At 47.7% G+C, this 27,121-nt stretch overlaps 10 protein-coding genes across 10 annotated transcripts; 6 read left to right on the top strand and 4 right to left on the bottom strand.

The window, feature by feature from the left end:
• Window positions 1–1,712: 1,712 nt before the first annotated feature.
• Window positions 1,713–3,807, top strand: CTRU02_207135 (MFS multidrug transporter; the record flags this gene model as incomplete). The annotated part of the gene is made up of 7 exons (XM_070204840.1): window positions 1,713–1,976; window positions 2,029–2,105; window positions 2,169–2,220; window positions 2,269–2,539; window positions 2,601–3,110; window positions 3,188–3,348; window positions 3,412–3,807. 7 exons carry the CDS (start codon window positions 1,713–1,715, stop codon window positions 3,805–3,807), a joined length of 1,731 nt encoding a protein of 576 aa, XP_070061373.1.
• A 210-nt stretch (window positions 3,808–4,017) lies between these two features.
• Window positions 4,018–5,037, bottom strand: CTRU02_207134 (uncharacterized protein; the record flags this gene model as incomplete). Its single annotated transcript, XM_036719484.1, has 1 exon — window positions 4,018–5,037. The coding sequence occupies one exon, from the start codon at window positions 5,035–5,037 to the stop codon at window positions 4,018–4,020; it is 1,020 nt and encodes a 339-aa protein (XP_036589191.1).
• A 929-nt stretch (window positions 5,038–5,966) lies between these two features.
• CTRU02_207133 (uncharacterized protein) lies at window positions 5,967–7,094 on the bottom strand (the record flags this gene model as incomplete). The annotated part of the gene is made up of 1 exon (XM_036719485.1): window positions 5,967–7,094. One exon carries the CDS (start codon window positions 7,092–7,094, stop codon window positions 5,967–5,969), a length of 1,128 nt encoding a protein of 375 aa, XP_036589192.1.
• A 631-nt stretch (window positions 7,095–7,725) lies between these two features.
• Window positions 7,726–9,111, top strand: CTRU02_207132 (pig-p domain-containing protein; the record flags this gene model as incomplete). The annotated part of the gene is made up of 1 exon (XM_036719486.1): window positions 7,726–9,111. One exon carries the CDS (start codon window positions 7,726–7,728, stop codon window positions 9,109–9,111), a length of 1,386 nt encoding a protein of 461 aa, XP_036589193.1.
• A 291-nt stretch (window positions 9,112–9,402) lies between these two features.
• Window positions 9,403–11,474, bottom strand: CTRU02_207131 (AAA family; the record flags this gene model as incomplete). Its single annotated transcript, XM_036719487.1, has 3 exons — window positions 9,403–10,006; window positions 10,066–10,493; window positions 10,545–11,474. The coding sequence occupies 3 exons, from the start codon at window positions 11,472–11,474 to the stop codon at window positions 9,403–9,405; spliced, it is 1,962 nt and encodes a 653-aa protein (XP_036589194.1).
• Window positions 11,475–12,106: 632 nt separating this feature from the next.
• On the top strand, window positions 12,107–16,492 carry CTRU02_207130 (zinc finger protein; the record flags this gene model as incomplete). The annotated part of the gene is made up of 3 exons (XM_036719488.2): window positions 12,107–13,812; window positions 13,886–15,657; window positions 15,714–16,492. The coding sequence occupies 3 exons, from the start codon at window positions 12,107–12,109 to the stop codon at window positions 16,490–16,492; spliced, it is 4,257 nt and encodes a 1,418-aa protein (XP_036589195.2).
• A 432-nt stretch (window positions 16,493–16,924) lies between these two features.
• Window positions 16,925–17,506, bottom strand: CTRU02_207129 (uncharacterized protein; the record flags this gene model as incomplete). Its single annotated transcript, XM_036719489.1, has 1 exon — window positions 16,925–17,506. One exon carries the CDS (start codon window positions 17,504–17,506, stop codon window positions 16,925–16,927), a length of 582 nt encoding a protein of 193 aa, XP_036589196.1.
• A 1,760-nt stretch (window positions 17,507–19,266) lies between these two features.
• On the top strand, window positions 19,267–21,829 carry CTRU02_207128 (fungal specific transcription factor domain-containing protein; the record flags this gene model as incomplete). The annotated part of the gene is made up of 6 exons (XM_036719490.1): window positions 19,267–19,382; window positions 19,461–19,537; window positions 19,588–19,636; window positions 19,691–20,486; window positions 20,537–20,788; window positions 20,843–21,829. The coding sequence occupies 6 exons, from the start codon at window positions 19,267–19,269 to the stop codon at window positions 21,827–21,829; spliced, it is 2,277 nt and encodes a 758-aa protein (XP_036589197.1).
• A 765-nt stretch (window positions 21,830–22,594) lies between these two features.
• Window positions 22,595–24,310, top strand: CTRU02_207127 (3-hydroxyphenylacetate 6 hydroxylase; the record flags this gene model as incomplete). The annotated part of the gene is made up of 4 exons (XM_070204839.1): window positions 22,595–22,993; window positions 23,023–23,780; window positions 23,834–23,952; window positions 24,003–24,310. 4 exons carry the CDS (start codon window positions 22,595–22,597, stop codon window positions 24,308–24,310), a joined length of 1,584 nt encoding a protein of 527 aa, XP_070061372.1.
• Window positions 24,311–25,210: 900 nt separating this feature from the next.
• Window positions 25,211–26,633, top strand: CTRU02_207126 (uncharacterized protein; the record flags this gene model as incomplete). The annotated part of the gene is made up of 4 exons (XM_036719492.1): window positions 25,211–25,282; window positions 25,361–25,433; window positions 25,486–26,448; window positions 26,503–26,633. The coding sequence occupies 4 exons, from the start codon at window positions 25,211–25,213 to the stop codon at window positions 26,631–26,633; spliced, it is 1,239 nt and encodes a 412-aa protein (XP_036589199.1).
• Window positions 26,634–27,121: the final 488 nt, after the last annotated feature.

Below are 27,121 nucleotides of genomic sequence, written 5' to 3'. Positions count from 1 at the left end.
CCACTCGATAACCTAGGTACTCTATCAAGCTTCTTCAATTTTCGTGATATTTGCAACTGTTGTAAATGTGTCTGCATCTTCTTGTTGCAATAGTCGAAATAAGGACTAAAGTGACCGCCCCGCCGGCCTCCCAGCTAATCGCCCACCACGGGGGTACCAGCAACCTTCCTTCCGCACGTAACAGCCAGGGAGACAGTATTTCTCTTACTTACTTCGGACCACTGGTCCTACTACCTTTTTACACATTATTAGAACATCTATAGTTATGGTGTGTTTGCTGTTTGGCCGTAGGGGGTCTATACCATGTGAAATCCACACTTACTCAACGATTGTCCTGTCACCAGCCACTATTGATAAACACAGAGTGGTTACTAGTGAGTTTTGAGAACCTTTGTATGGGAAAAGTGACAGGTGTTTATGTGAACACTTAATGTGAAAGTATATAGCTCCCGGAAACAAATTTCCAGTAGTAAAGATGTTATCGATCACTTGGAGCTTGTAGAACAGAAGCAGTATACAGTGAAACCCTGTCAAATCCAAGTAGGGTTACAAGTGGCTCGTGGTTTTGAAGTTTAAAAGATTCAGCAACTAAATCAAGTGAACTCTAAATACTGCAGGAGCGAGGCTTATGGCCATGGATTTAGAAGGATTCCGTGAACATGGGAAAACCTGAAGGTTAAATCCTGCGGGCTGTTCGACGCTCATGGCGATTCATAGCGAAAACTTTCAGCAGAGCAGGTGTCAGGTGCCGACAGAAGCATCCTCGGCCGCAGGGTAGCACATGCGTTTGTTACAAGCAGCCATTGGCTTGTTTACTGTTTGGTTGAATATTGCATGTTGATAAGAGGTCTGGCTCAAGGGCCGTTGCTACAATAATGGGCAATTACATTTCTAGATCTTGCTAGATCCCGTTATTAGATCTACAACCTTGTGCAGGCGGCTTTGCGTCACAGGGCATGCGCCGTAGTAATTCCACGAGTTTGCACAAGATAAGCTACCGATCCCTAATTATACCTCTATGCAGCTGACATACATAATTTGGCATTAATCTCTTCTTGGTCTCATGTTTAAGCTCGTTTGCCGCAAGTCATGCTACTTGGTGACATACGAGGAGGTTGAATTTTGCCATGCATGGTTCCCAGAGCTGTGAATGCCAAATTCCGGAATTAACCGCAGTCTACTGATCCGATGAATCAAGAAACTTCTGATCAGCGGCAATATCAATGTGCTAACCAATTACATGCGGCGGGGATCCCTTGGAGATGTTGTTGAAGCACGTAATTCGCTGACAGAGAAGCAGAGAGGGTGGGAGACTCGTGATTTGCACATGCCATCAAAATTCTAGAAGAGGGAAGTGGGATTCTAGGTTTTCGCTTTGTTCTAAAACAAAAGGCGTGAACTCTGCCCAGCAACCCAGGATGCAATCATTGCACTAATGGTAGCATGTAACATTGATTAGCTGAGAATCAAGGAAACAGCAGCCCACTGAGTCGAACCGAAGCTTATATCTTACTTCCGAGCCGCCAGCCGGAGAACGGTTTCCGCACCGTGTGATCCGGAAATTCTGAAGTTTAAAACGCCCGATAGCTTAAATGTCACTTCACACGGAGCTGCTCGTGCTTGTCTATTTCCCCACTAACGACCCCTCCCGGTTGTAGTAAACGACCTGGTTGGATCTCGCTTAACTCTTGTTGTTCTTGTTGATTTTTTGAATGAAGCTGGACAAGAGCGCCAAAACTTGCAAGATGTTAGAATCACGAAAGTCTCTTGATGAGAATAACAATGTCATTGTCAGCGAACATAACTTGCAATCTTCGGAAGATGGTTCTCCTGCAGCTCCCGAAAAAGGGCAAGAAACCACAGAAGAGACGGGCAATGGCCCGAAATACGTCACAGGCTATAGGCTAATATTTGCCATGGCTGCCTTGAATCTCAGTGCTGTTCTGATTAATCTCGATAGCTCAATACTTTCAACTGTACGTATCTACGCTACTGTCAGGCTACACCTTGACTGAGTTTGATCTATAGGCAATCCCTACTATCACCGACGAGTTTCGTTCTCTCAAAGACATTGGCTGGTACGTTAGCTCGTTCCAGCTAGCAGTGTAAGCGATCCGCCGAGCCTCCTTCTGGTCGAGGTTTCTGTGCGTGATATTCATGTCTCTTAGGTCGGCGTTACAGCCCTTGACAGGCAAATTCTTCACATATTTTAGTAATAAGGTAAAATGACTTTGTCAACACCCATAGCACACAGTTAACATAATTAAGTGGACCTACATCATCTTTCTCATCATATTTGAAGTTGGCTCTCTCATCTGCGGACTCGCAACCTCATCACCCATGTTCATTGCCGGTAGGGTAGTATCTGGTGTTGGAGCTTCTGGTTTGTTTAATGGTTCTATGATAATAATCTATGGAATGGTTTCTGCACAGCAGAGGCCTGCAGTGATGGGAGTTATGCTTGCCATATCACAGGTTGGGCTGATTGCAGGTCCACTAATCGGCGGCTCGTTGACGCAGTATAGTACTTGGCGTTGGTGTACGTTCTTCAAACTACTTCTTCTCATTGATAACAACTTGCTGACTATGAGCGTGTACAGGTTTCTGGATCAATCTTCCTATTGGGGGCCTTGCCTGCATCTTGCTAGCTCTGGTTTATCTTCCTGAGCAAATGGCAAAGCCCAAATTCACCGCAGTACTTACGGACCGCAAAATCCTTCAAAAGTTCGATGTTGTGGGATCAGGTATTTTAGTAGGCGCCGTTGTACAGCTTCTTTTGGCGTTGCACTATGGAGGTTCTGAATATTCCTGGAGTAGTGCCATTGTGATTGGGCTGTTCTGTGGGTTCGGTGCAGCAACACTCCTTTTCATGGGATGGGAGTATCGTGCCGGAGAGAATGCTCTGATGCCGCTCTCGATGCTCCTGAATAGGGTCGTTGCATGCGGATCAATGATGAATGTTTGCTTGTTCGGGGCAACCTACATCTCGACTTACTTCATCCCGATCTTCTTCCAAAGCATTTTGGGGGATAGCCCAATGGAAAGTGGTATTCACATGCTGCCTAGCATTGTTGGCTCAATCTTATTTACTGTTTTATCTGGAATGATGGGTATGATAATGATGCATTCACCTCCTTGGAGACCTATTGAGAGAAACCTAGGTTGGCTAACACAGACGCCTGTACAGTATCGAAGCTCGGCTACTACCTGCCATGGGCAGTGTTCGCTGCTGTATTATCAACAGTCGGAACAGGTCTTATGTCTACGTGGTCCCCATCTACGAAGACGGGGGAATGGATCGGATATCAAGTCTTGTACGGCTCTGGCAGAGGGTTGGGGTTGCAAATGGTAGCCACTCGTCGTTATGGCCCACCACTCATGTGCAATGGATGTGCTAACTTGCAAAAACAGGCCCTTATCGCCATCCAAACCGTTTTGCCGCCAGCGCAGGTGGCCATTGCCTTGACAATTCTCGTTTTTGCTCAGGGTCTTTCATCTGCCGTGGTCATCAGTATTGCAAACACCGTTTTCGACAATACGGTAGTGAACCAGATTGAAATCAATGCTCCCAATGTCAAGCCAAGGGCTGTCCTTGCGGCTGGAGCAACCTTGTACAGGAGCCAGGTGCCTGCCGAGGACCTTGCCAACGTGGTACAGGCGTGGGCTATTGGCTTTCAGAAGACCATGTACATTGCTACCGCTTTTTCCGGAGGCATGTTTCTATTTGCGTGGGGTCTGGGATTCAAAGACGTGAGGAAAAAAGATGAGGCAACAGCACAGGGACCGAATAACAACAGCAAAGGCTGAATGATGCAGCCTTTCGTAAATAAGTCCAGTTCATGTTAAACTGAAACCTTCACTCACCACGGTTCATATTATTTTTTTTGGAGACGTCGCCTTCACCATGCTTCATCTGCTAAAACTTGGATTTAAACATAGATGGATGTGGAGCCTTGCACGCCTCTTTAGCATAACACCCGATGATTAAGCTACTTAAAAGTTCTCTACGTAGTAATCTCATGGTTTATCATCCTCTTCCAAAAGTATTCTAACGCCTTTAAAGTCTGGTGCGCCTGTATCAAGTTGTTGACTGTAGACTGATTCCGATATAAGACGAGCAAAAACATAAGTAGGGTGGCTCTCGTCCCAAGAAAGCTTTTCAAAATCGAACACCTCTCTGTACGTCTTGCAGACTCCATATATTATATCCGGTTTTCTTGCCAAACTTTCTTTTGTCATCCGGCTGTTTAATTGACGGTATAGCTTGCCTCTATGCTGAAGGTCTGAGGCCTTGAAATGCTCTCCCTGGCTTTCGGTAGGTCTTTTCCCTTGATGCTCTACAAGGTAAAAAACATTCAAATCTTTTTGAATGCAAGATGCCAAATATGATATCTCTATAACGTGAGAGGGAATCAATGCATCTTTTACGTTTATGGCAATACGTCGTGCCTGCCAGATAGTGAGTGCCATCTCTGCGCTCCAGTGGGCTTCGAGTGCCTCCGCAATGCTGCTAACAAAGGGGTTGGCTCGCGAAGTTGTTCTTTTTTCGGTATTTATTCCAAAATCTTCATTTGAAAATCGAAGAAACAGTACGTCATTATTGTTGTCGTATTCGAATTTGGTTCCCCGTCCCGGCAAGTAGACGATGTTTGGGTCCCGGGTTCTCAGAGATGATGCTAAAGCTGCTTCGAGGCAGGTCAAACGTTGAGCCTGGCGTTGTTTGTACATGCTAGGATCTCCATGGACCAAGCGACTGGAATGAGGCTTATCAAATCTGGCTTTTTCATCATCTTCATTGTTGTCCGAGGAGTCTAGAAAGGCGATGTATTCATATTTGTTCCAAGAAACATTACGACTGGAGTTGGTGCCACATCTTGATCCTTGAAAGGCCTGCCGGCTGCGACTATTCCCGCGACGGGACGGAAAGCAGACGTCAAAAACATGTATAGACGGACTCGCAATGGCTTCTTCCCATATAGAGAGGCGGAGCTCAGTGGGGAGATTGGGAAATTGAGGGAAGGACGATGCAGTAGTCATTGTTGGAGAAAAGAAAATGTCAGATACCGCAACTTCGGATGGCAGCCATCTGGAATACGAAAAAGAGTGTATACTAGTAGAAAGGGATTTCAAAAGAGCAGATTCTTCGGTCGGTGGCCCATCAGATGTTTCAGACCTGGCACGTGAGTTGAGTATCAACTTTATTGTCGGCCATTTACTCACGGCTGTAGGTCCAGCGGCTAACCCTGCCTGGTCTATGCCAATGTACTTACTCGTGTATGCGAAAGTGAAATCGACACATATTGCTACCTTTCTGGCAATACACCAAACCCTTAAAGCCGCATAGCCCGCAAAAGGTCCGATCGTCCCGGAGTCGACTGGTCCGGAGGATTCAATAGCGGGTCCGCCGGCATTCTCGTCCGCTCCGATGAGCTTCATCCGTTCTGGGAAATGTCTCTTCAATTGATATTATAACTTGTAAACTAGTAGACTGTTCGGTCTGTCTAGGGTCGCTAATCATGATCCATTGATTACGACTTGGGTGTCAACATTGTTGAGTGCTCGGGGTTCTGGTGATCGGAGGTTTGCACCTCCTTTCCTAACCAACGTAGTTGAGGAATAACCGAAAGTCGGAAATACTTCGATAACATGCATATGGTTACATCCGAATCCCGGGTGTTTTCGAAAAACTATGTTGGCGAAGAGACTTGCTCTTTTTCTTTAATGTTATTCTATTGAATTGTCTTTTTCTACTTCAAATTGATGTTGTCTCTGTATGTTATTGGTTTTGTTAACGAACTAAGTTAATAGCACCCTAAGACAGCGAGAAGCTGGAATTTGATGCTGGTTCTCGACGATGCTGTTTAAGACCCAGGGTTTATTGGTCATGTACAGTAATAATAGTATTGCAAAAGCGCTCTTCTAATTTCACTCTGATTTTTTTTCAATGGTGAATTCCTGCCAATGCGCTACTCCTCATCATCTGTGATGTTCTCCTCATCGTCAGGTGGGAGTTGACTGACCAACCCTGCGAGTATACCTTTAAGTCCATCTTTCAGCTGCGGGCTAGTTGTTTTCTCAATACGCTCTTCCAACTCGCGTATCCTAGTTTGAAGCTCCATCCTGTTCCTTTCGTCTGGGTCAATCTCACTCCCAGCCTCATCCTCGGACTCGTCTGGTTCCTCCCTCTCAAGACCTTTGCCAAAAGCAGACTCAAACGCGTCAGCCATGCCAGAGTCCTTGATGGCGAAAACAACTTCCTTGATGCCGTTCCAGGTTTCTCTGTTTCCCTTCTTCCTTGCTTTGTTGTCATTTCTAGGTAGGAGGACCTTCCTCCAGGTTGCGGCGACCTCGTTGACGGGATTCCCATACGCACCACAGCCCCAGGCTCCGAGGACGATCTTTGTAATTCCCTTAAGTTGGCATATTCGCAGCACCGCCTTCATCTTTTCCATTACGAGTTGCCGATCTTTTTCGTTGACATAGTAGCTGAAACCTGACGACTCGTCCCTCTCGGTCTCTGGGTTCCGAAGCATGGCGGCGCTAATGCAATCTACGAACCACCGGTCTTTCTTTTCCAACACGTCCTCTGTATCCTCATCTCTGAAAACCATGACGTCGGGTGTGTAAATTGCGCCAAGTTCTGGCAGCCGGTACCATTCGTCTTTAAGCGATGGCAGCAGTGTGCATCGCATGCAGAGTGATTCTTCTTGACTGCCAGCTCCGTTTACAAAGCCACCACCGGGTGTGAGCGGCGATGCCATGTTGAGGATCGCCACTCGCCCTTCTTCTGGCCCTGAATCTGCAACGACAAGAGAATGCGCCGCTGTGAGAGTGTCGGCCACTTTGAGAATGAGGCGAGGCGAATCCTCCGTTGAGGATGTATCAGTTGCTTCAGACTTTGAGGTCAATTGCACTTTCTCGAGTGGCTTTGGCTCGATGACGAGTTCCGCGGCATCTATTCCTCGACGAGCGCGGGGATGCGTGGGCAGAAGTGATGGTATGAGCTGATTGAGAGTGGCCTTGGCCTTCTTGGCTCTGGCGGCCTTACGAAAACTGGCCGGCGGCTGGCCGACTGAAGGTTGAAGTCTCCCCATGGCAAGAATTGGGCTTTAGATTTTTAATAAGCGAAAAGGTGTTTGCTTGAGGATGAAGACGTTCGCGGCGAAGATGAGTCCGGGAATGTTGTCGCTAAAAGGCGATGTTCTGAGTGGGGCTTTCCACACCCTGATGGCCTGGAAGACCTGCTTATTACTGGCAAGGTGATTTGATCTGCTTCGACTTGCCGAGTCGAGCTTCTGCCAATTTTCCTCCTTCGTGCTGTTCGACTCTCCTCGGCGTAATGTGAACCTTTCACGATGACGTTGGGTCTAAAAATGAGTTGGGCAAGCTCCGATTTTCACAGCGTGAGGGAAACCCACAGCTGGTGACGGCTGGCAACGCTTAGCTTATGCAAAGATGCCCAGTAAGCTGTGAAACGGCTGAGGACAAAACCAAGCAAGCCACGGCTTGAGTAGTACCAGGTTCTTGTTTTCTTATTTCTCGGAACTCGCCATTTCTTGTCGATTCTAGAATTTGAAGAAACCTTTAAGGGGTTGCTGCTCCAGCTGCAAAAACCCAACTTCCGCTCATTCTTCATAACCCATTGCATGACTGGGACTTGTTGAGTTGGCCTGTCGTGGAGTCGACACTGGAGTCGCCCAGACCCACTTGGGAAACAATCTGGAAATGGATGCAGTGCTCACCAAAGGTTACCATCTCGCCTCCAACTTCACCCAGCTAGTCGCCGCAACGCCGCCTCCAGAGGTCGCCTTTGACTCGACTCAGTTTATTCTGTCCGCAGCAGCACTATCTCTTACCATGGTATCTCTCGAAGAACCTCGGCGCGTCGCCGAAATTATGCTTTCGTGGCTTGGCCTCGATCTCGTCTCCCTTGTCGAGCTCCAGACCCTATGGGCCGGCTATGGACACATCTGCGCCATCTCTGCCCGGCCTTCTGAATCTCCGAATGGCAATTTTAACGTAAATGCCATCTCCCCGACACTTCAACCAGACGCGGAAGGGTCTTATCGTCTCATTCTCAAGCTCATCTCACCACCCCGCGCTAAAGCCGGCGATGAAGGGCACCTGCGGAAGATGCTTAGCTACGAGGTCGAGCAGTACTTTTACTCTGAGGTTGCTCCACGGCTCGGTGATGATGTCGCAGTCGCCAAATGCCTCGCCTCAACGCAAGATCTGAAGGGGAAGCCCCGCGCCAAAGAGCTTCAGGCATTGACGGCCACCATCATTACCGACCTGCGTCCGCAATTCCCCGTCGCAGGTGAAAAGAGATTGGTTCTGAACCGCCTTCAGGTGAAGGCGGCATTAGATTGGCTCGCCAGGTATCATGGAATCTCTTGGGCTTCGTTGCCGGATGACCTCAACCAGTTCCTGCTGCCCCCGCTCGAGGAAGCGGAGCGCCGGGAATCAGGTCAGGCACCTACCAGTCCCAAGCTATGGCTTAACGGAGGTTACACATATCTTGCTACGCGGCGGAAGGAGTACAGTTCATTATGCCGAGATGAATATTCAGAGTGGTCCGCCGCCTTTTGCGAACCTCTTGATGGCTCAACCAAGTCCATTGCCGAGTTGGTGGCTGATTTTCTTACGCCATCCGGGAGGCCCTTCGAGACATACATCCATGGTGACGTCAAGTCCGAGAATCTCTTCACAACCCAAGCAGGGGATAAAGTCGCTTTCTTCGACTTCCAGTACGCCGGACTGGGTTTGGGGGTTTGTGACCTGGCCAAACTGTTTACATGCTCAGTTCCTCTCGAAATGCTCACTCACCACGAGGATATACCAGACCAGCTGAGAATGGATAAAGGCGAGAAGGCCTTGATTGAAAACTACCGGGAGACTCTCCTGAGGGAGAAGCCTCTTGGGAAGGGTCCTTCGCAGTATGATTGGGATGTTTTTATCCGCCACTGGGAGACTGCGCTTGTTGATTGGTGTCGTTTCCAGGCATCCTGGGGCTTTTGGGGAAACACAGAATGGCTGGAGGCGAGAGTTAGGTCCATTCTGGCCGATGAGGACTGGAAAACGTGGTTGATGGAAGAGGTGACGAAACGATAGACATGTACATGGTTTTCAATGGCTAGAAAGGTGGCACCTGGTATGTAAACATAAAAATTTCAAGACGTCTTCTCAATGTGGCCATACGGTAGAAGCGAAGCGAGGGAGCTTTGTGATGATGGGTAAGTAAATCTCATCGTTACGCCACAAACCCACCTTTAAAGACTGACAGCGAAATGCTGAGAATCAAGACTTTTCGGGCTATAGTTTTCAGGCCTTTAAGCAATAAACAGTCAAGACACACATGACCTTAGCCAAGCCTTTTCAAGAACTACGATTACATCTAACATGTCACGAGCTGTACTCGTTCGGTTCATCCAAAATTGATCCGGTCCTTTTGAGGCCATCCCCTTCTCCGCCTTGTGCAGTCATCTTTTTTCCTTCAGCTTTGATCGCCTTCCTGAAACTGGCTCTCACATCTAAAACCTGCTCTATGTGCTTGATCTGTAGTTTTTCGTTCTCAAATCTGGCTATCGTCCTGGCGGTATTCACAGCGTTGGATATCTCTCTTCCGTTTAGATGATGGGTGACGAATTCCATTGCCGCATCATCAAGATCCTCGAACTCAATGTCACTAGCTGGCAGCTTCTGGAGACATTGTATCCACAGCTTTCGACGAGTCTCGATTCCTGGTGCCTTGTAGCCAAGTGCCAAATGAATACGCGAGCTCATGGCCGCATCAAATGTCCGTAAACGGTTTGTGGTGAGGAAGACTACTCCTGAGAAATACTCCAATTGCTTGAGGAATACCGCTACAAGAGCGTTTCGCTCTGCGTTTCCTGGGTTCTCTTCCCGCTTCTCCAGGAAGACGTCCGCTTCGTCCAGAAGGAGCACGGCCTTCCATTGAGTGGCGTATTGCATCAGTCGTTGGAGTTCATGCTCGAATCTCATGGCACTACAAGAATCATGTTAGTCGCTGTTTATTGCATGTCAACTCAGATAAAATGGACTGACTTCTTTTCTTTGTTCAGTTCTCCCAAGGATGCAGATATGAGTGCTGTCTGCTTCCCCTCTGCTGCCAGCTCTGCGGTCAAGGTCTTGCCCGAGCCAGGGGTTCCATGAAGAAGAATCACAAGCCCTTTGCCCTTCTGTTCGGGCTGATTACGCGGATTGTCGGGGTAGGCATGAGAAGTGATCAGAGCTCGAATAACCAATTTCTGGCTTTCTTCTAAAATCAACGAATCCCATACATACGTTTTCCATTGTACAGAGCCGATATTCTCAACAAAGAAGCGACACCAAAGTTTTCGGCTCAAAGAAAAGCCAAAGACATATGGAGGGCACGTCAACGGGTTCGGATCAGGGACTTTCTTGATAGCTGCGACACTTTTATAATAGTCGTTCTGGAAGGTCTTCCGGTCGATGACAACCTTTCCCGATTCCTGGTGTTACGTTAGCGGATAAGCTATAACACATTTGCTTGAATGACCAACTGTGTACGGAAGCCAAATGTCCGGAAACTTATCCATACTATAGTGAAAGTATGTGTACGGGGGTTCTCTCATATACTGTGCGATTCCATCGTATGCCTCTACAGACATCTTTCTGTACGAAAGGAATTTTTTGCCGCGTTCTATTAGGTAACCCTCAAGTTCGTTGTCGTCAACATATTCTCTGGGGTATATTGGCAAGTCGGTGATGAATGCAGGACTGTCCCCTCCAAACTGTTGCTTTTGTACAATTGTGACAATGTGCGATGCTTCGCCGACGCTGGTGCCGTTGTAGTCCGTGTATGTGCAGTGAACTTCAAGGTATGGACCGATCTTGGTGTTCTCCTCATATACAGTCTTTTGACATACTAAGACCCAAGGGAAGTCGAGTACTTTGGTATACAAACGGGTGCCCGGCCGAAAGAGAATCCATGCAGTCAAATAAGTAATCTGTTTCTTCTGTAGCATACCAAGAATCGTTTTACGGTCGGCCCCTAACTCGTGATTCATAAAATCGAAAAGCAGGCCCAAGTGAACTCGCATGTCAGAACTTTCTACCTTTTTCCGGTACACCTCGAGTTCATCCCAGTAATTCACCAGCATCTGAAAAGGACTCTTAAGCTCGAACGGTGAGTGGAAATCGGAGGCCACCGTTGGGTAATTTTGACCGATGACATCGCGAAAGGCTTTGAGCAAGTGTGGCGAATTGACTTTGAGTGTTACACTCTTTGGCTGGTGGGAATCTTCTTTGGTGTAGTCTCGTTTGATAACAAGGGCGTAGGACAAGTCTTCATCCTCTGAGTTACTGCCGAAAGGGGAGCGACCGAATGGATTGGTGGTGGTCTCAATTGTGACTTTACCGTCTTTCTTGAAGAAGGCGTGATAAGTCTTGAACTCGCATTGCAAACCAATTGCGGATTCTTTGGATGTCATTTTCGTTCCGTTGGTAAGAAAGGTCAGTGTGGAATTAATTGGGACTACCTTAGACGAATTCAAGGAACTGGCTATTTTTCAGGTTGAGGAACAGCGTATTTTTCAACTACTGCCGCAGCCTGATTTGAGCTCGATAGAAAATAGCTCACGCAGCCACTGGCCGGACTTAATCATTGTAGATAAAGACCGAGTGATCGACCACTCTGGTCAGCAACCCCGCACAAGGCTGTCAAGATCTAGGACGAGGTCAAACATTGCCTGTCGTACATGCAGGAAGCCGCCTGACCCCTTCCAATGAAACGATAGTCGAGATGATCTAGCTTCCTGTGGGAAGTGGTCGAAGCACAACATACACTACAACGTGCCTATTGGCTGAAAGATGACGATAAAGGCGGGAATTTCTCATCATTCCCATCTATGCAGCTGACATGCATGTCAAGTCACCCTGTCAGTGCAAGGGTGTGATTCCGCATAGCCCAACATCTTGCGCCACGTCAAGGCTGCCACCAGTAGAAAGCCTTGCCTGTTCAAATTCTTCTCAAAATCATTGAAACAAAATATTCCCGCTCCTCAACTTCTGCTGCACTATATGCGTGCCAAGCGACCAATGGCCGACTTGAAATAACTTCAAAATGGACAAGTCGAAAGGCATAATGACATACGATGTTCATTCTGTTAGTGAGGGGAGTGTGGACACTTCTTCGCCAAATGACCCCGTCGGAAGAGCAATCAACAACTTTCTGAATGGCCTGACAGAAAAGAGCAAGGAAGATTCGAAAAACCCCTTCCTGAGTGAGCTTATGCGCATCGAAAGGGATCAGCGAGATGGGAACGCGCGAATTCAAGGGGCAAATTACGCTCAAGAATCGATTAACAACCTGCAAGACTGCATGGAAAAATTAGAGGTCAAGCGACAGAGTCGCCGCGGAAATCGATTAATTCACAAAATGGCACCATTCCTGGAAGGCTTCAAGGTTATGATGAAACTATGTGAGCCTCTCGGCCAAGCTGGTCCTTTGGGGACTGGCGTGGCAATATCAGGCGCTCGCATAGTACTAGAGCTGGCGATTGGTTTCGATCAATATTTCGAAGACCTCGTGGACGCCCTTCATGCTATAGGAGACTACATGAAAGTCTACGAGCTGCACGGAGAAACATTCAGGGACGTGCCTGACTTCCAGGATCGGCTTGTTCGCTCTTACACAAAGATATTCGACTTCTGGTACAAAGCTTCCAAGAGGTTATGCAAGACAGGCCCCACAGTGTTCAAGCTACTTGGTCCTCTGTACCAGGAAATGAAGGATACAGTAGATTCCTTGAAGGACGATAGTTTGCACATCCAAAACCTTGCAATGGCAAACCACTTCCGTCAGTGGAATCAAGACAGGGAAAGCCATGTTCGGGAGTGCGTTCGGCAATGGATAGTTGGGGATCGCGCCGGCGAAATTGATGTTAGAGAAGATCTCGAACGAAAACGACGCTATCGACAACCAGGCACGTGTGTGTGGATGTTCGAAGACCCTCGTTTTAAGAATTGGCGAGATTCGACGGAGAAATCAGTCCTGTGGTACAATGCTCCGCCTGGATCCGGAAAAACCGTTCTCGCATCGGCAATCATAGACCATCTGCAGGAGAAGGGAGAAAAAGTTGCCTATTTTTTCTTCTCCTTCAATGACAATCTGCGGAAACATGGTATTAACTGCTTCAAATCTCTGATTCTTCAGATGTTACATCTTTTCTCCAATAAGCTGTCTGACAGGTTTGTAAAACTCTGTCAAGAAGAGATGAGTCGGATGGGCGGCCTTAGTAATAACAGCGTTGCCGCCGAGATGATTCATGAACTTGTCAAGGCAAATGACGTTTGCATAGTGGTTGACGGCCTAGATGAGTGTGTTGATGTTGACATACCAGAAGAGGAAGAATCCGGAGAGTACAAACCTGACATGTTGCGCTATCTTGAGGAGATGATCAAACGGGCAACATACGGCGGTGAGAGATGGTTTTTTACGAGTCGCAACCGACATTCCAAAATCCACGAAACTATGCGGCGAGTCGACGCCAAGGAAATCACAGCTAACTCCGATACCGTAATGAGGGATATACAGACATACCTGTCGGCGAATATGCCCTGCAATCATCTTGTTGCTAAATACGCAGAGACTGAGGAGAACTTCTTATACGCACGGATCTTGTGCAGAACATTTGGTGGCAAACGTATCACCCGACAGTCGGACATTGAAAGAGAGCTGCAAGTGTTTCCAAAAGACTTGAACAGTTATTTTACTCGATCTCTGGAGAAAATATCAGAACACACAGAGTATAAACAAGAGCTCGCTCGGTAGGTTATACTTTAGTCAACTCATGATTGTGGTCGGCCGATAGAAATGGTTTACTGACACGACTTTTTTTAGGCGTCTCTTTTTGCTCTTGGCGACATCGAAACAATCGTTGACATTTAATGAAGTCATTGACGCACTCTCCATCATCCCAGGAGCAAAGGATCACAGTTACCGAAATGTTCCACTTGATGGCCGAGCACTCATAGAGAGCCTTTGTGGACCGCTCGTAGAGTTTGATACTCGCGGCAACAATACAGAAGACAACCCTACTGTCAAATTCTGTCACAAATCGATACAAGACTACCTTCGACAGAATCCAGCCAAGGACGACAGTATTGGAAAGAATTGTCACAAGTTCTTCTTATATAATCGAACGGCAGCCAAGATTGAACTAGGGATGAACTGCGTGACCTACTTGATGTACAAACGGTATATGCAATACCAAGATCTTGATTCACTCCTGCAGGACATACCGAAGGAACATGCGTTTCTACGTTATGCAGCCACTTTCTGGTGTCAACACATGTTCAGCATCAAACCTTCAAGCGAAATTCGCGATCATGTCATCAACTTTCTGGGGAGTAAGGCGTTTTGGAACTGCTTATGCGTGCAAAGTCGGGTTGCCCCGTTTCTATTTGGATTCTATTCCCACCAAAAGTCCGGCTCCTTCCGGATGAATATCAGAGGACCGGAAAGTCTAGGACAAGACTCCTTCGGAGTTCCATTGCCTGGATGGCTGGGCGAGTACTCAAAGGAGCTCGATTACTCTTTTTGCTCGTTCGTGAGCGAATGGAGAGAGATGCTGGTGACTTGCCCGCGGGGCTTGAACTTTTGCCTGCCTTTGAGAGAGTCGCCTAAAGGCAACACCTGCTATTTGAAGCCTCTTACACAGAATAAAACACCAAAAACACTACGAATTGCGAATCTGGAAGAAGCTATCTCATTGGACGAAATTGCAAAACTTTACTCTTTCGATCTCTACTTCCAAGGGAAAAAACCAGTCGTAGACTTGCTGTTCCGTGGCAAGTCTGATCCGATCAGTGAGATCCAGCAACTTCAAGTTCCGGTGCTACGGGAGAAGAGCCCAAGAGAAATCGGCATATCCCAAAGGACGCACCAGACGTGTCTCGCAGATGACAAGGAGGATCACATATACATCATCGGGCGTGGCGTGAGCCGAGACACACTCGAGGTGTGGCAAATCAACTGGCAGACACTGAAACTGAAAAGAATTCTGCAGCACTCTAAGCAAATGTCCAATTTAACCTCACTATCATATCGAGACCAACATAAAAGGTCCGAAAATGGTTGGAATCTTCTGCGTACGACCACAGTGTCAAATTCCTCCGGATCAACGGCTCATTTATTGTACTTGGCTCGAAACAAAATGAGTAATACCCTGTCCATGGACGGTAGATCCAAAGATAGCGAGGATGATGCTGGAAGTGACTCTGATTCGACAACTTCACAATCGAGCTCTGGTGATGATTCGTTCTCGGATGACTACGGTTCTGAAGATGGCTCCGAGTCAAACGATGAGTTCCTGAACGAAGAAACGTCTAAGACCACTTTTGTCGACTCTAAAGAGGAAACGGTTCAGGACGACAGTACCGACTGCTTGATGGTAGTTACGCACGAAAACCCACCGATCATCGTCAAATGGACCAAACGATCTTATTATTGGGCAAATGCAATCGCAGCGATACATCCAACTCTACCACTTCTAGCTTTGACACACTCCCCTATACAACTCGAGTTGATCAACTTGGAAACAGAAAAAAGACAAGATGTAAATCTTCCCGAACTTGCCGATATTACTGAGACACCTGCTGCCTACTCGAGAGGTAAGTTGACTTTATACCATTGAAAACCTCGTGTATTCGTTCTGACCTCTGCTAAGAGCTCAAATTCTCCTCCTGTGGTAACTATTTACACGTGTTGCTGTTGTCCTTTTTTCACCATGGCCACCAGGGCTCCTCTACCAAATGCGTGGTGAAAGTGTCGACATTTCGCTTCAACTGGGGATCCGACCGAAATAGCGACATATTGATGCGTGAGTTCCAAGCGCAAAGCTGTACCTTCATTTCCGCGGCACATCTAGGCCAGATGAGGACTCCTCTAGCGCTGACAGATTGGGTTGACGGTTGTGTCTTTGTCGCTCTGCCTCCTCTTACCTGCGATCCTAAGGTTCTGAAGATTATACTACCAACTACACAGCCTATCGTCGCAGACACAGAGGCCCCTGCTACATTCTGCGAGGAGAGCAAAGACATTTTCACCTTGAGAGAACAAATATACTTCCCAACATCCACCCCTCGAAGGAATCCATCGTTAAAATATCGGGGCATGGCAAATGGCTCGGGCGGTATATACCTTGCCCTTGGCGCGCTTCTGCCTCAGCCAGACAAGGATGAGTCAGATGCAGTAAAGGGGAATGGGGCATCTAGCCAGAATCCTTTACAAGCCAGCGCTCCGGTGGTTCTCAGGTGGAAAGTTTCGGAGGAAAGCGGTTGGAGAGCATGGGACGTCGATGCCGATCAGAAGTCATCTGAAGCAATGGAATATTGGAGCATAGTTGCCAAACTAAGAGGAAGTTTTGTTGATAGTGAGAAGTCTTTCACCGTTCCCACCCGATGTGGATTAAACTGGGACAGGAAAGGATATCTGAGTTGTAGCTAGAATACAGAAACGAGCATGAGGGTTGTACAGATGGTCGTTAATGCAGGAGGCGTTTTGTGTCGCAATTTTTTGTCCAATGAAAATTGTTAGAAACGTATGTGGTTGCCCGGTATATCAGGTAGAGGCGTGTTATAGAACTTGATTAGGTAGGTTTATGTATGCTCCAAGATCTGCATCACGCAACATAATCAAGGAAAGCAGCAAGGTATCACTTGAAGTCAGAAAAAATGCCATGTTTTTATTAAAAAGCTTTAGTCCATTTTTCCCTTTACGACTTCATCTGCCGTGACTGGGCAAGAGCAAGGCAAAAAGAAATTGTACAGTTGAAAAGAAATTGGAGAGCGTGTGTCTGCCAGTGCTGAGTACTGCCGTAGCCAATGTGTGCCTTTGCAATTGTGCCATGGTGCTGCCAGTGACTGATCACTGGTCTGTCTACCCTCTTTTGTGACGGAGATTCAAAGGTTTGCTGTTGAGTATTGAACGAATTCCGTCGTAATACTCTGGAGTCATGTTGATCCAGTCCATACAATCCGAACCGCAGGGGATGGGCGTAGGTTGGGTGCCGTTGTAAATGCCCCCAAGAACGTTCGCAAGAACCATACACACGGGTGGTACGTTGGTAGCTCGTATGCCACGTTCGCGGGTCGGACCCTCGACGAAAATCTCCGATTCAAGTGCTGCGTGATAACAATCGTTCCAGTTGTGCTGGGGAACGCCAGGGGGAGCTGAGCCAGGACCTTCACGACCACCCAGCTCTGCCGCAACTTCACGTGCGATTTTACGCACATGAATGAGGCTTCGACGCTGTGAAGCTTTTCTCTGTCTCTCCTGGTCCTCTTTTACTTTCTTTTCGCGTTTTTCTCTATCTTTTAGACCGGCCGCCGTAATCCCTATTGAAGTACCAAGAACAAGGTTCCCAGCAACTGGAAACCAGACGAAGATCGTCGGAGCTGGTACGGCTTGAAGAAAAATCGTAGCGGTAAACGCAGTACTCAAAAAAATAAATAGCTTCATTTTTATCTTCTCCTTGGGCGTTCCGTCGGTCTCCGGGAGTATGGTTAAAAGTTGGCAAAAATGACTGTGCTAATGACTGCACACACACATTTTTAGTCACCAACAGTTACTGATCAATATTCAGTTTGCTCTTATAAGGTTGCTTCTTCTTTCTCCATGCTTGTCGCAAAATAACTGTTTTTCCGGCCAACCTTGCAATTTCAATTTTTTGACCGCAAGCGGATTCGTAGCTTCAATGTGGACTAAACAACTTTTTGCAAGGGGTAGTGAATAAAGGAACTTGTTGCAAAGGTTTAATGCCCACACCCCACGTCCAAGCTAGATCGCTCAAAGACGCAAGTCCTAGAGTCTGAAAGGCTCTAATGTCTGCTTCCATGACAATTCTCCGAGTTCTCTTGGTTGTGTATGTTAGTTTCCAGTTCATGTCCAACATGAAGAAGGCTGCGTGTTTTGTTTTTCCCATTCAGAGGTCTAATGCCTTGATTTTGTACCACTCAGGTAATATCATGCAATAGTTTTTTTGTTTAATATCCGAATCACCGGCTGGCTACACGGTTGATTTCATTTAGCTGTTTGTGTCAAAACACTGTTCCTCGAAGTCTCACCTGTGGTTGCCAGCTTTTGCCGCCCCCCTTCCCCCGGAACACACCAACCACTCCCTGTAAATCTCAATTGGTTAAATCGAATACAGCCAAACAATCCCCAGTCTAATCACTTCTAGCCACATTCGACTGTTACAAGGGTGGCCAAGTTTTACCTGAAAAGCAACGAAACCAACGACACCGTGCAATTTCACAATTGAAATGAAGAAGGATGCCACTTCTTTTTTCAGCTTCATTTGGCTCGAAACTCAAACCAGTTCAATAAAGGTTGTAATTCCTGGATATTACCCCCTCGAACCGATCCATATTCGAGAATCTGATTGTCATCGCTTTCACCTCGGTACTGAGTAGCGGGCGTCAAACAGTGCGGCGAGTACGTTGGGGTTGGTGAAGCATACTGTATTAGCGGAATTGCTCTCAAATTCCGGTCCAGTCTCCATATGTCTGATCACACTTCCGATCATTCCGCTTCCCCGCTTCACCCCAGCCCGTTCTTCGTGTGCATTGAGATAACCAGGGAGTTACTTTCCATGGCACTGTTGCGTAATAAATCCGCATGAGGTCTATGGCAGACTCCTCTTAGTGTTGTTGAGCACCTGTCGGGCTGAGTTAGCTACACGGTATTTCTTCTATTTTTCTCTCAAGCTACTTGCATTCTCTACTGTAACCAAGTTTCCAAATGCATTCGCTCGGATTCATCACATCACATGTCTTCCAACTCGAACTATCAGGCTTGGAACAGGTACTTAAATATTGAGTTCTCGTTGGATTCGTAACCATAACGTGCCGAAATCATAATTGGAATAAAAATCATAAAGACGACTGCTTCGTAATCGGATCTATAATCACAGAAGCATTCGGCTATCGCTCGGCCAATACGTCAGATATCCCAGTTGCTTTTCATGGCGCTAAGCTAAGCCTGCCGCAGTGATGCTGGGCGTGGATCTTGCGGGGGGGACGGGAGGGGCTTTGCGGGGAACCCCGTCACCCAAGACTCGAAACCCCGGGGTTTCATTTCCAAATTCCGCTCACTTACTTCGTGCATGTTTTGCCCACGAACTTTTGTCTGACGGCACTGTCTGAAAGAAATGCCGGCTGCATGGCGTGGGGAAAAACAAATCAGTAGGATCAAGACCTGTTAAGCTACTTCCTTTCACTATGGATCTGCCCAGTTCCGATTCTGGACCTGTTTCCGTCCCACCAGCCTCCCCAGTTGGGAATACTGCTACAACCAAGCCTCGAAGTACACGAGGGAAATACATCTCCAAGGCATGGTAGGATATTTTCAACTTGGCCCTATTGTGTAAACATTTAGGTATATTGTCACTAACACCGAGACCTTGATACTGTAGCTATGAATGCAGAAAGAGAAAGAGCAAATGCAATGGAAGAAGCCCTTGTTTGCGATGTGCACGTCAATCCCTAACTTGTAAGACCTTTTTTCAACAGCCGTCATCTTGAACTAACTGACAGTCAAAGGTACTTACCCTGTTTCCAAGAAACAGCGGGAGCATTCAATCAATGGGACGTAAGTTCGTGCTAGTTGGGCTGTATGGTTCGCGCTCTAACTTGGAGACCTTAGTGACGGCGATGCACAAGCTATTCGGTCTCTTAGGGAACAAATAGCTTCACTTCAAGGCGACCTTTCACTGCTACGCCAACAGTCTTCGCATCAGATGCTACAATCCCCTGCGCAATCAACTCTCCCGGTTGATGATACTCCTCATGTTTCTGGCGGCCGCTTAATCTCGCCCGATTACTCAGACCCCAGTAGCAGGTTGCCTCGATCAGATCAAAATATTTCCACTGGCGAGGCCAATCAAGTACAGGACAATCGCCAATCATCAGCCAGTTACACATTCAACATCAATCTTGCCCGATCGCACCTTCGAGCGCAGGGAATCGCTATGATCGATCAAGATAAGCAAGGGGCCACATCGTCTGCTGAACGGACAAGGCCCCCGTCTCCCTCCTTGTCTAACCAGTTACCCCTTGAACTAGACATTGGTTCAGTGGATCCTCTATGGCTCATTGACGAAAAGGAAGCGATTCGGTTGTGCAATATCTATGAAGTAGAAATCGGGATTCAATACCCCTTTCTTGATATGCCGCAGCTGATAGACAAGGTTCGTTCCTTGTATAGGGCCATGTCTAGAGGTTCACAAAACGGTTTCGCATTTACCTCGATGCCTGGGCCTACCGTCATCGACCCTCAGGATCTGGATTTAGTCAAACTAATCATCTCGGTGGCCTCAGTTGTTGAAGCGGGCGGGTCCAGCCAACTCGGTAGAAAGCTTTTTCTTGGTGTAAGGAAATCATCACATGACAAGCTTTGGGAACCAGCAGGGATTAAGAACACGATGATCTTTGTTCTCTTGGTACGTACTGAGCACATAACTCATGACCAAGTCGCTGACCATAAGCATAGGCCATCTACAGCTTCATGACGGGTGATGACTTACAAGCTTGGAGGTTGGTTGGAGTTTCCGCCCGATGGTGTCTAGAAGTTGGCCTCCATCAATCGTCAACAGTCAAAAGGCTATTCAAAGATTTAGAAAGCCGCAAAGTGGCACTGCGCCTATTTTGGTGTGTCTACACTCTCGACCGCCGGTGGGGCTTCGGCGCTGGCCTCCCCTTTGTTATCCACCATTGCGATGTCGACGAGAGTCTGCCAGAACCAGTAAGCTTCACGCAGAAACAGTTTGTAAGTGAAACTTTAATGATCTTTCTCTAGGGTGACGACATTCCTTATCTCAAAGCCATGGTCACGTATAGCCAGATCGGTAATAAAGTATGGTCCACATCGTACAACTCTGCCAGGACGACAGGGGCAGTTCGAGAAGATGAGGTCTCTTACCTACAGTATCTCATTGATAAGTGGTATGAGGAGCTTCCGGAAGAACTAAGGCTGAGTCCGAATTGGGAATCAAAGGAATGGACAGAAACCTCAAGAGGGCCTCAAAGGCTTGAGCTTCTTCTCCACTTGCGGGCGAACCAAATGAAGATCCTACTTCTTCAGCCAGTTTTACAGTCTTCGTCGAGTTTCAAAGAAAACAAAACCAAAGTCCAGTCACTCATAGATCGCGCCAAGGACACGATCCAGAAGCTGAGTTCATTGAATAGGTCAACAGATATCTATCAGACCCAGCAGATGTGCTTCAATCACTTTCTGGTGTCAGCTCTGGGGGTTATTTTTCTGGTTGTGGCACTTGCCCCTTCAGAATACGGGGCAATAGTTCGAGATGAGTTTCATCTTGCTCTTGACTTGATCCGCGGGCTTAGCGCGAAATCATATGTTTCAAGTCGGCTTTGGAAAATGGTTGGCGATCTACGACTTGCCTGGAGGAAGCTAGGACTTAACACCCCGATACCTCGTGAAGATAGGCACTCTGCTCCGCAACATGGTCTAGTTGTGACTCCGCCACTTTCTTCAAGCGGTGTTGATGTCTCATTAACGTCACGAAATGCACCACAGCTTGGCAGCGAGGAGATTCGCAATGCACAGGAGGAGCCATGGCGAGCCGAGGAACCAACCAGCAATGGACAAATGGCCCAGGATCTAAGCGACTTTTTCAACGCCATGGATAGTGGAGGCGATTTATTATCCCCATATCCAGTCATTGGCAGTTGCGGCGAGAGTATAGATGCTTCTGGGGATCATCTTGAAAACAGCCTTGCTCCAATGATAGACATATCACAGTTCTATGTAGATATGCTATAGCCTATAAATCGCTTATCCCCTTATTTTACATCGATTGTACAATCTCTTCGGTCACAAAATCTTATCACTGACACATGAAATTTGCTTGATTGTGTTCATCTTAGCGTGGCCAGGGTCAATATCACCTTTTTCCCTGGTGTGGCTAAGAGATCTCTCCCTCGAATGCTAGTACGAAATCGTGATGATTACAAAACCTCATTAGCTTCACAAACTCTTCGTCTGCAAGCTCAATCTATTTTTTTTTTTGGCAAATATTCGCGCAATCTCGTCCTGAATGTAGCGTGATCATGGTTATATGATAACCTTCGCCAGTCTCGTAAGCCTATGAACTGATCTAGCATATTGCACGAATTGATCAAATGGGAAGAGTTGCTCGTCTCCGTCATGAGATAGCCAATCTCACGTACTATTCCAAAGACTTATGATAACATATGACACAATATATTTGAGCTTTGTACCATTTTCCTGGCTTAGTGCGTTCGCAAAGGGTTTGGGTATGGCAGAAAAATCTCGAGGGCGGAAAGCGGAATTCGGGGCCAAAAATTCCGCCCGGCTTCACAACGTTCCTCTTTTGCATGTCATGCGTGCGTGCAAGATCAAGATCTTTCCAAGCGTTGAGTTAAATTTACTTTCTCCATATCAATGCTCGAGTATTATAAACTCCTCTCGGGTCGCCGTTTGGGAACCGTTGCGGGTTTTCATTCTTTCAATCTTTCAACACAACACAATCCACCCATCTTTGCTAGCCACCATTATTATATCGTTATGCTCATCGCGGAGCTGATCCAGATTTTGGGCCGGGAGGCAACGGACCGTCCGATTGAGTTTCTTTCCAAGGGCCTGGCAGTAACCCTTTTGGTATATGTCATAGTGAATGAGGTTTTCAGGTCAAAGGCTCGCCTTTCCACCTTCAACGGGCCAAGAGGGTTTCCCCTTATTGGGAATCTATATCAAGTTCGCCACGACGCCGCCGAGAAATATCGAGAGTGGTCCAAGGAATTCGGTGCAGTTTATCAGGTCCAACTTGGTAACATTCCGGTCTTGGTCGTAAACAGCGCTGCCGCCGCCAAAGTTATTCTTGGTCACAACTCACAAGCGGTTGCCTCGCGCCCCGAGCTGTATACATTTCACAAGGTGACTTTCACTTCTTTCAGAGTTCTAACAATCGTTGCTGATTTTACGTCGTCGATCAGATCGTGGCAAATACTGCCGGTACTACTATAGGCACGTCTCCATACAATGAGTCTCTCAAGAGACGCCGGAAGGGGGCAGCGTCGGCCCTCAACCGCCCCTCCATAAAGACTTATCTTCCTCATCTGGACTTGGAGACGAAAGACTTCCTCAAGGATGCTTTCATTTACGGGAAAGCGGGAAAGGTGCCTGTAGACCCCATGCCCCTCGTCCAAAGACTCAGCCTTTCGCTAGCTGTAACCCTTAACTGGGGATTCCGATTCCCAAGTCACGAGAATCCCTTGTTCAAGGAGATTATCGATGTCGAGGTCAACATTAGTCGTTTCCGAAGCGTTACGGATAACTTGCAGGACTATATCCCTCTTATGCGAATGAACCCCTTTTCAGCAGGAACACGCCAGGCTGTAGAGATGAGACGTCGCCGAGATATTTATCTCTCAAAGCTGAACAATGACCTGAAGGAAAAGGTTCAAAATGGCACATACGAACCTTGTATCCAGGCCAACGTTATGCTCGACGAGGAGGCAAAGCTGGACGACGTCGAGTTGACCTCAATCAGCCTCACAATGTTATCGGCCGGGTTTGAAACGTTCTCAACCGTCACAACGTGGGCGATAGGGTTTTTGGCACAACACCCTGAGATCCAGCAGAAAGCCTTCGAAGCCATTCAAGAGTTCTACGATGTGACAAACCCTCTCTGTGATGTCAACGACGACCAAAACTGCCCTTATATCAGGGCCCTGGTCCGCGAAAGTCTTAGGTAAACATGCTTCTTTTGAAACAGGGCTTAGTGAGTGCTTACGAACTTGACAGATATTTCACTGTTCTCCGGCTTTCTCTCCCACGCGCAACAAACAAGGATTTTATGTTCGAAGGAAAGTTGATTCCCAAGGGGACGATTATTTTTCTCAACTCCTGGGCTTGCAACATGGGTCAGTCATCTATTATACGCCTCAAACAACATTACCTAACGTTTCCACAGATAGAGAGCTCTGGGAAGACCCTGAAGTATTCCGACCCGAGCGCTGGTTGGAGTCTCCCGAAGCGCCAATGTTCACCTACGGGATGGGGTATCGGATGTGTGCGGGAACTCTGCTGGCAAATCGCGAATTGTATCTGACCTTCCTCCGAATGCTCACCAGTTTCAAAATCTCAACGAATGAAGCTATCGACTCAAACCCCCTCACAGGAGTTGCGGACAAGAGAAATCTGGTCCTTGCGCCAAAGTCATACCATGTGACATTCACCCCACGCAACGAAGAGGCTCTCAGAGCGTCTTTGAAGCTTTAAAAACGCACTGTTGATTTTTTTTACGTTGCCAAAGTTTTCACTTATATGCTGTTTGTTCCAGGGACTCAAAGAGGCATTATGCTGCGGGGGGCAAGATTGGGATATTTGGCAAACCAAAAGGAGTCCAGCACATATATATGGCATGTATCTCCCAGCTTTCATAGTCTGTCGTAATAAAAAGCTACGGGTTTAGTTCCAAGTAGAAAGCGGTCTCAGGGCTACGCATAGCATCTTGAACATGAGAGTGCATCATTTTACCCACTACAGCATATCAGACTTATCATTGAGTAATGGCAAGGAATTTTCCTGTTATCCATTTTTGGAAGACTAAACAACCAGAGAGCATGTGTTAAGGGGAGTTGTCTAAATGTGTGCCAAAACAACGCCTATGCTTACTTCCCGATAAGAAACCAATGTCTGAGACTGAGAGTTCAGAACTGCGTAGCCAACAGAGCTAGAGCTTCTTTTGGATTCAATGCCGCACGACGTTATATAATGAGAGTGAACGAATAAGAATGGAACTGTGGGAAGGCCTGACTCTGTTTTGGCGGCATTGGGCCCTTTACATCAGCGTAACGTTAAATTTGGCTGGAATAGAACTACTTTTATCGTTATGCAGCAGAACTAAAGATAAGTAATGAGACAACAATAGGACAGCCACCTGTTTCGGTATCCAAACGTTGAGGCAGTGTGGCCCAAGCGTCAACCGTGCCTTTGTCTGCCAGCCGCCAGCAGCCGCTGCATTTGATTGTCCTTATCGCTCCCGCAGCTCCGATAAGGCTCACCACGAGTTAAACCACTTCCGTCATCCTCCTTCTCAAGGTCACGCTCCTCCAAAGCTCCTCTCCCGCCGTGATCACCTCAAGCTACGCCAGCAAGCATGATGAGCAGACGTACGGCATGAATGATCCCACATACACAGTCTTCGTCCGGCTACCCATTCTACGGGGCGAGTTCGCGGACCCCCCTCCGGTAAGCCCGCTCGCGCATCGACACCCTTCCCAAGGCCCTCCGACGCGCGGCTTTGCTAATATGATTCTATCCACACAGGTCAACTGGGACTCCACCAAGGATGATGTGCTGTGGAACATACTTTCTGGGGCAGCTAAGACGGAAATTGACTGTACGTCTAGACCTTCCTCTTCCAATCATGTAGCTAACTTGCCTTTGTCTAGGGAACGAACTGTTAGTATCCCACGGACCTGGGCGACTCCCCCATCAAGCTAACCTACTGTCCAGAGCTGCCCACTTTGGCGTAACTGTCGATTTTCTTCTGCAACAAGTAGCTTACCTCACCGAGCGACACACCGCACAGCTCCGAGCTCAAGTCCGCAAGGCGACGGCCGCGGCAAAAGGCTCCGCCACCCCCTCTCCGATTCCAGGCGCCGAGCCTCACTCCCACCAGAGAACTACGTCCGCTCTCTCCATCCGTCGAGAGTCGCCCCTTCCTCGCAACGATGCTAGTACACCGGCGACCCCAATCACAACCTCCCTTCGACCGAACATCTCTCGTAACGCTTCTGCTGGGACTATAACACGCAACCTAGGTGAAGGTTCCTCAGGTCGCCAGAGCAAGCCTGCTGCTTCGCGGCCATCCAACGAAGGTCAACGACGTCGGCTATCGTCTTTACCGATCCAGGCCACCCCTCGAAGCCCTGAACCAACATCACCTCCTGACGAATCGAGCTCCCCCACGTCATCTGATGATGAGTCTAGCCCTGCACAGTCGCGCATCATTCGGCGCCCTCCGCGCTTCCAACAACGCGATGGAGTGGTTGATCTAGATGATGAAGACGATGACGCCGAGCCCGCTTTCCTACAATACAAACCGCAATCCTCCAACGCATCAGCACAAGACATGGGTTCTACCCTGCGTGGTGACCCGCGGAATCTGCGGCGGACCCCTAAGGGCAAAGAGAGGATCCACCATTCGGAGACGTCGGACTCATCGACCAGCTCGCCAGCCCTGGTCTCCCGTGATCCTTCAACGGGAGAGCGTCGGCCGACTGGTCCGCTCTCTCCTCGTCGGCCAGCAGAGCTTTCCGGCAAAAGCCCCATTTCCAAGAGTAAGGGATACTCACGGGATGGTAGTGACGGCGGTACACCGAGTATGGGTAGCAGCTTCAGTGACTTGGACGGTAGGTCCCTTTTGGTATTCGACTGAACAAGAACCCTGAGCTAAAGTACAATAGATGCATCAGTGACTCAATCAGCTCTTGAAGAGGCCCTCGCGAGTAAGATGCAAGACGGCGCCATTGGAAGCAGGTTCAGCATCAGCCAAGCGTTTAGGAGTCGCTATATGCCTAAGCCTGGCCAGCAATAACAGCATGATAATCTACGGATTCTATGATAGGAGTATGGGGCGGATAGGTCTGGAAGCATCTGTGGCGTTTAGGTAAGATCACGAAGCGGTTCAGAATGTTTATTTATCTGGTTTGTCGTGATTCAATGTTGGTTTAGGATTTGGCGTCAATACATTACATTTTCTTAGACAGCTGTCCTTGCTCTAATGTATCACTGCATCGACGGCTTTTAAGCCTAGTTGTAAGCAAGGATGTTGCGGATGCGATCACAGCACTCTTCGTATGCGTCGCGGTGTAAATTTTGATGGTGTATTGTCAATATTCGAGGACAAGACATGCGCTAGAACGACAAAGCTGACCGACAGCGATGCGCAAGAGTGGCTGAATACAGATGATAAACTGCAGATGCTCCACAAGCCACTTTTTTCCTATCAGGATGAACGACTATGGCAGGGTTTCAAGCCCATGGTACTGTGTTGTACGCAATTTGGTTTTTCGAGAAGACAGG

The sequence above is a fragment of the Colletotrichum truncatum genome (genome assembly GCF_014235925.2).
Source record: "Colletotrichum truncatum strain CMES1059 chromosome Unknown Contig_0004, whole genome shotgun sequence".
NCBI lineage: Eukaryota > Fungi > Ascomycota > Sordariomycetes > Glomerellales > Glomerellaceae > Colletotrichum > Colletotrichum truncatum.
This window is presented reverse-complemented; position numbering and strand designations above follow the sequence as displayed.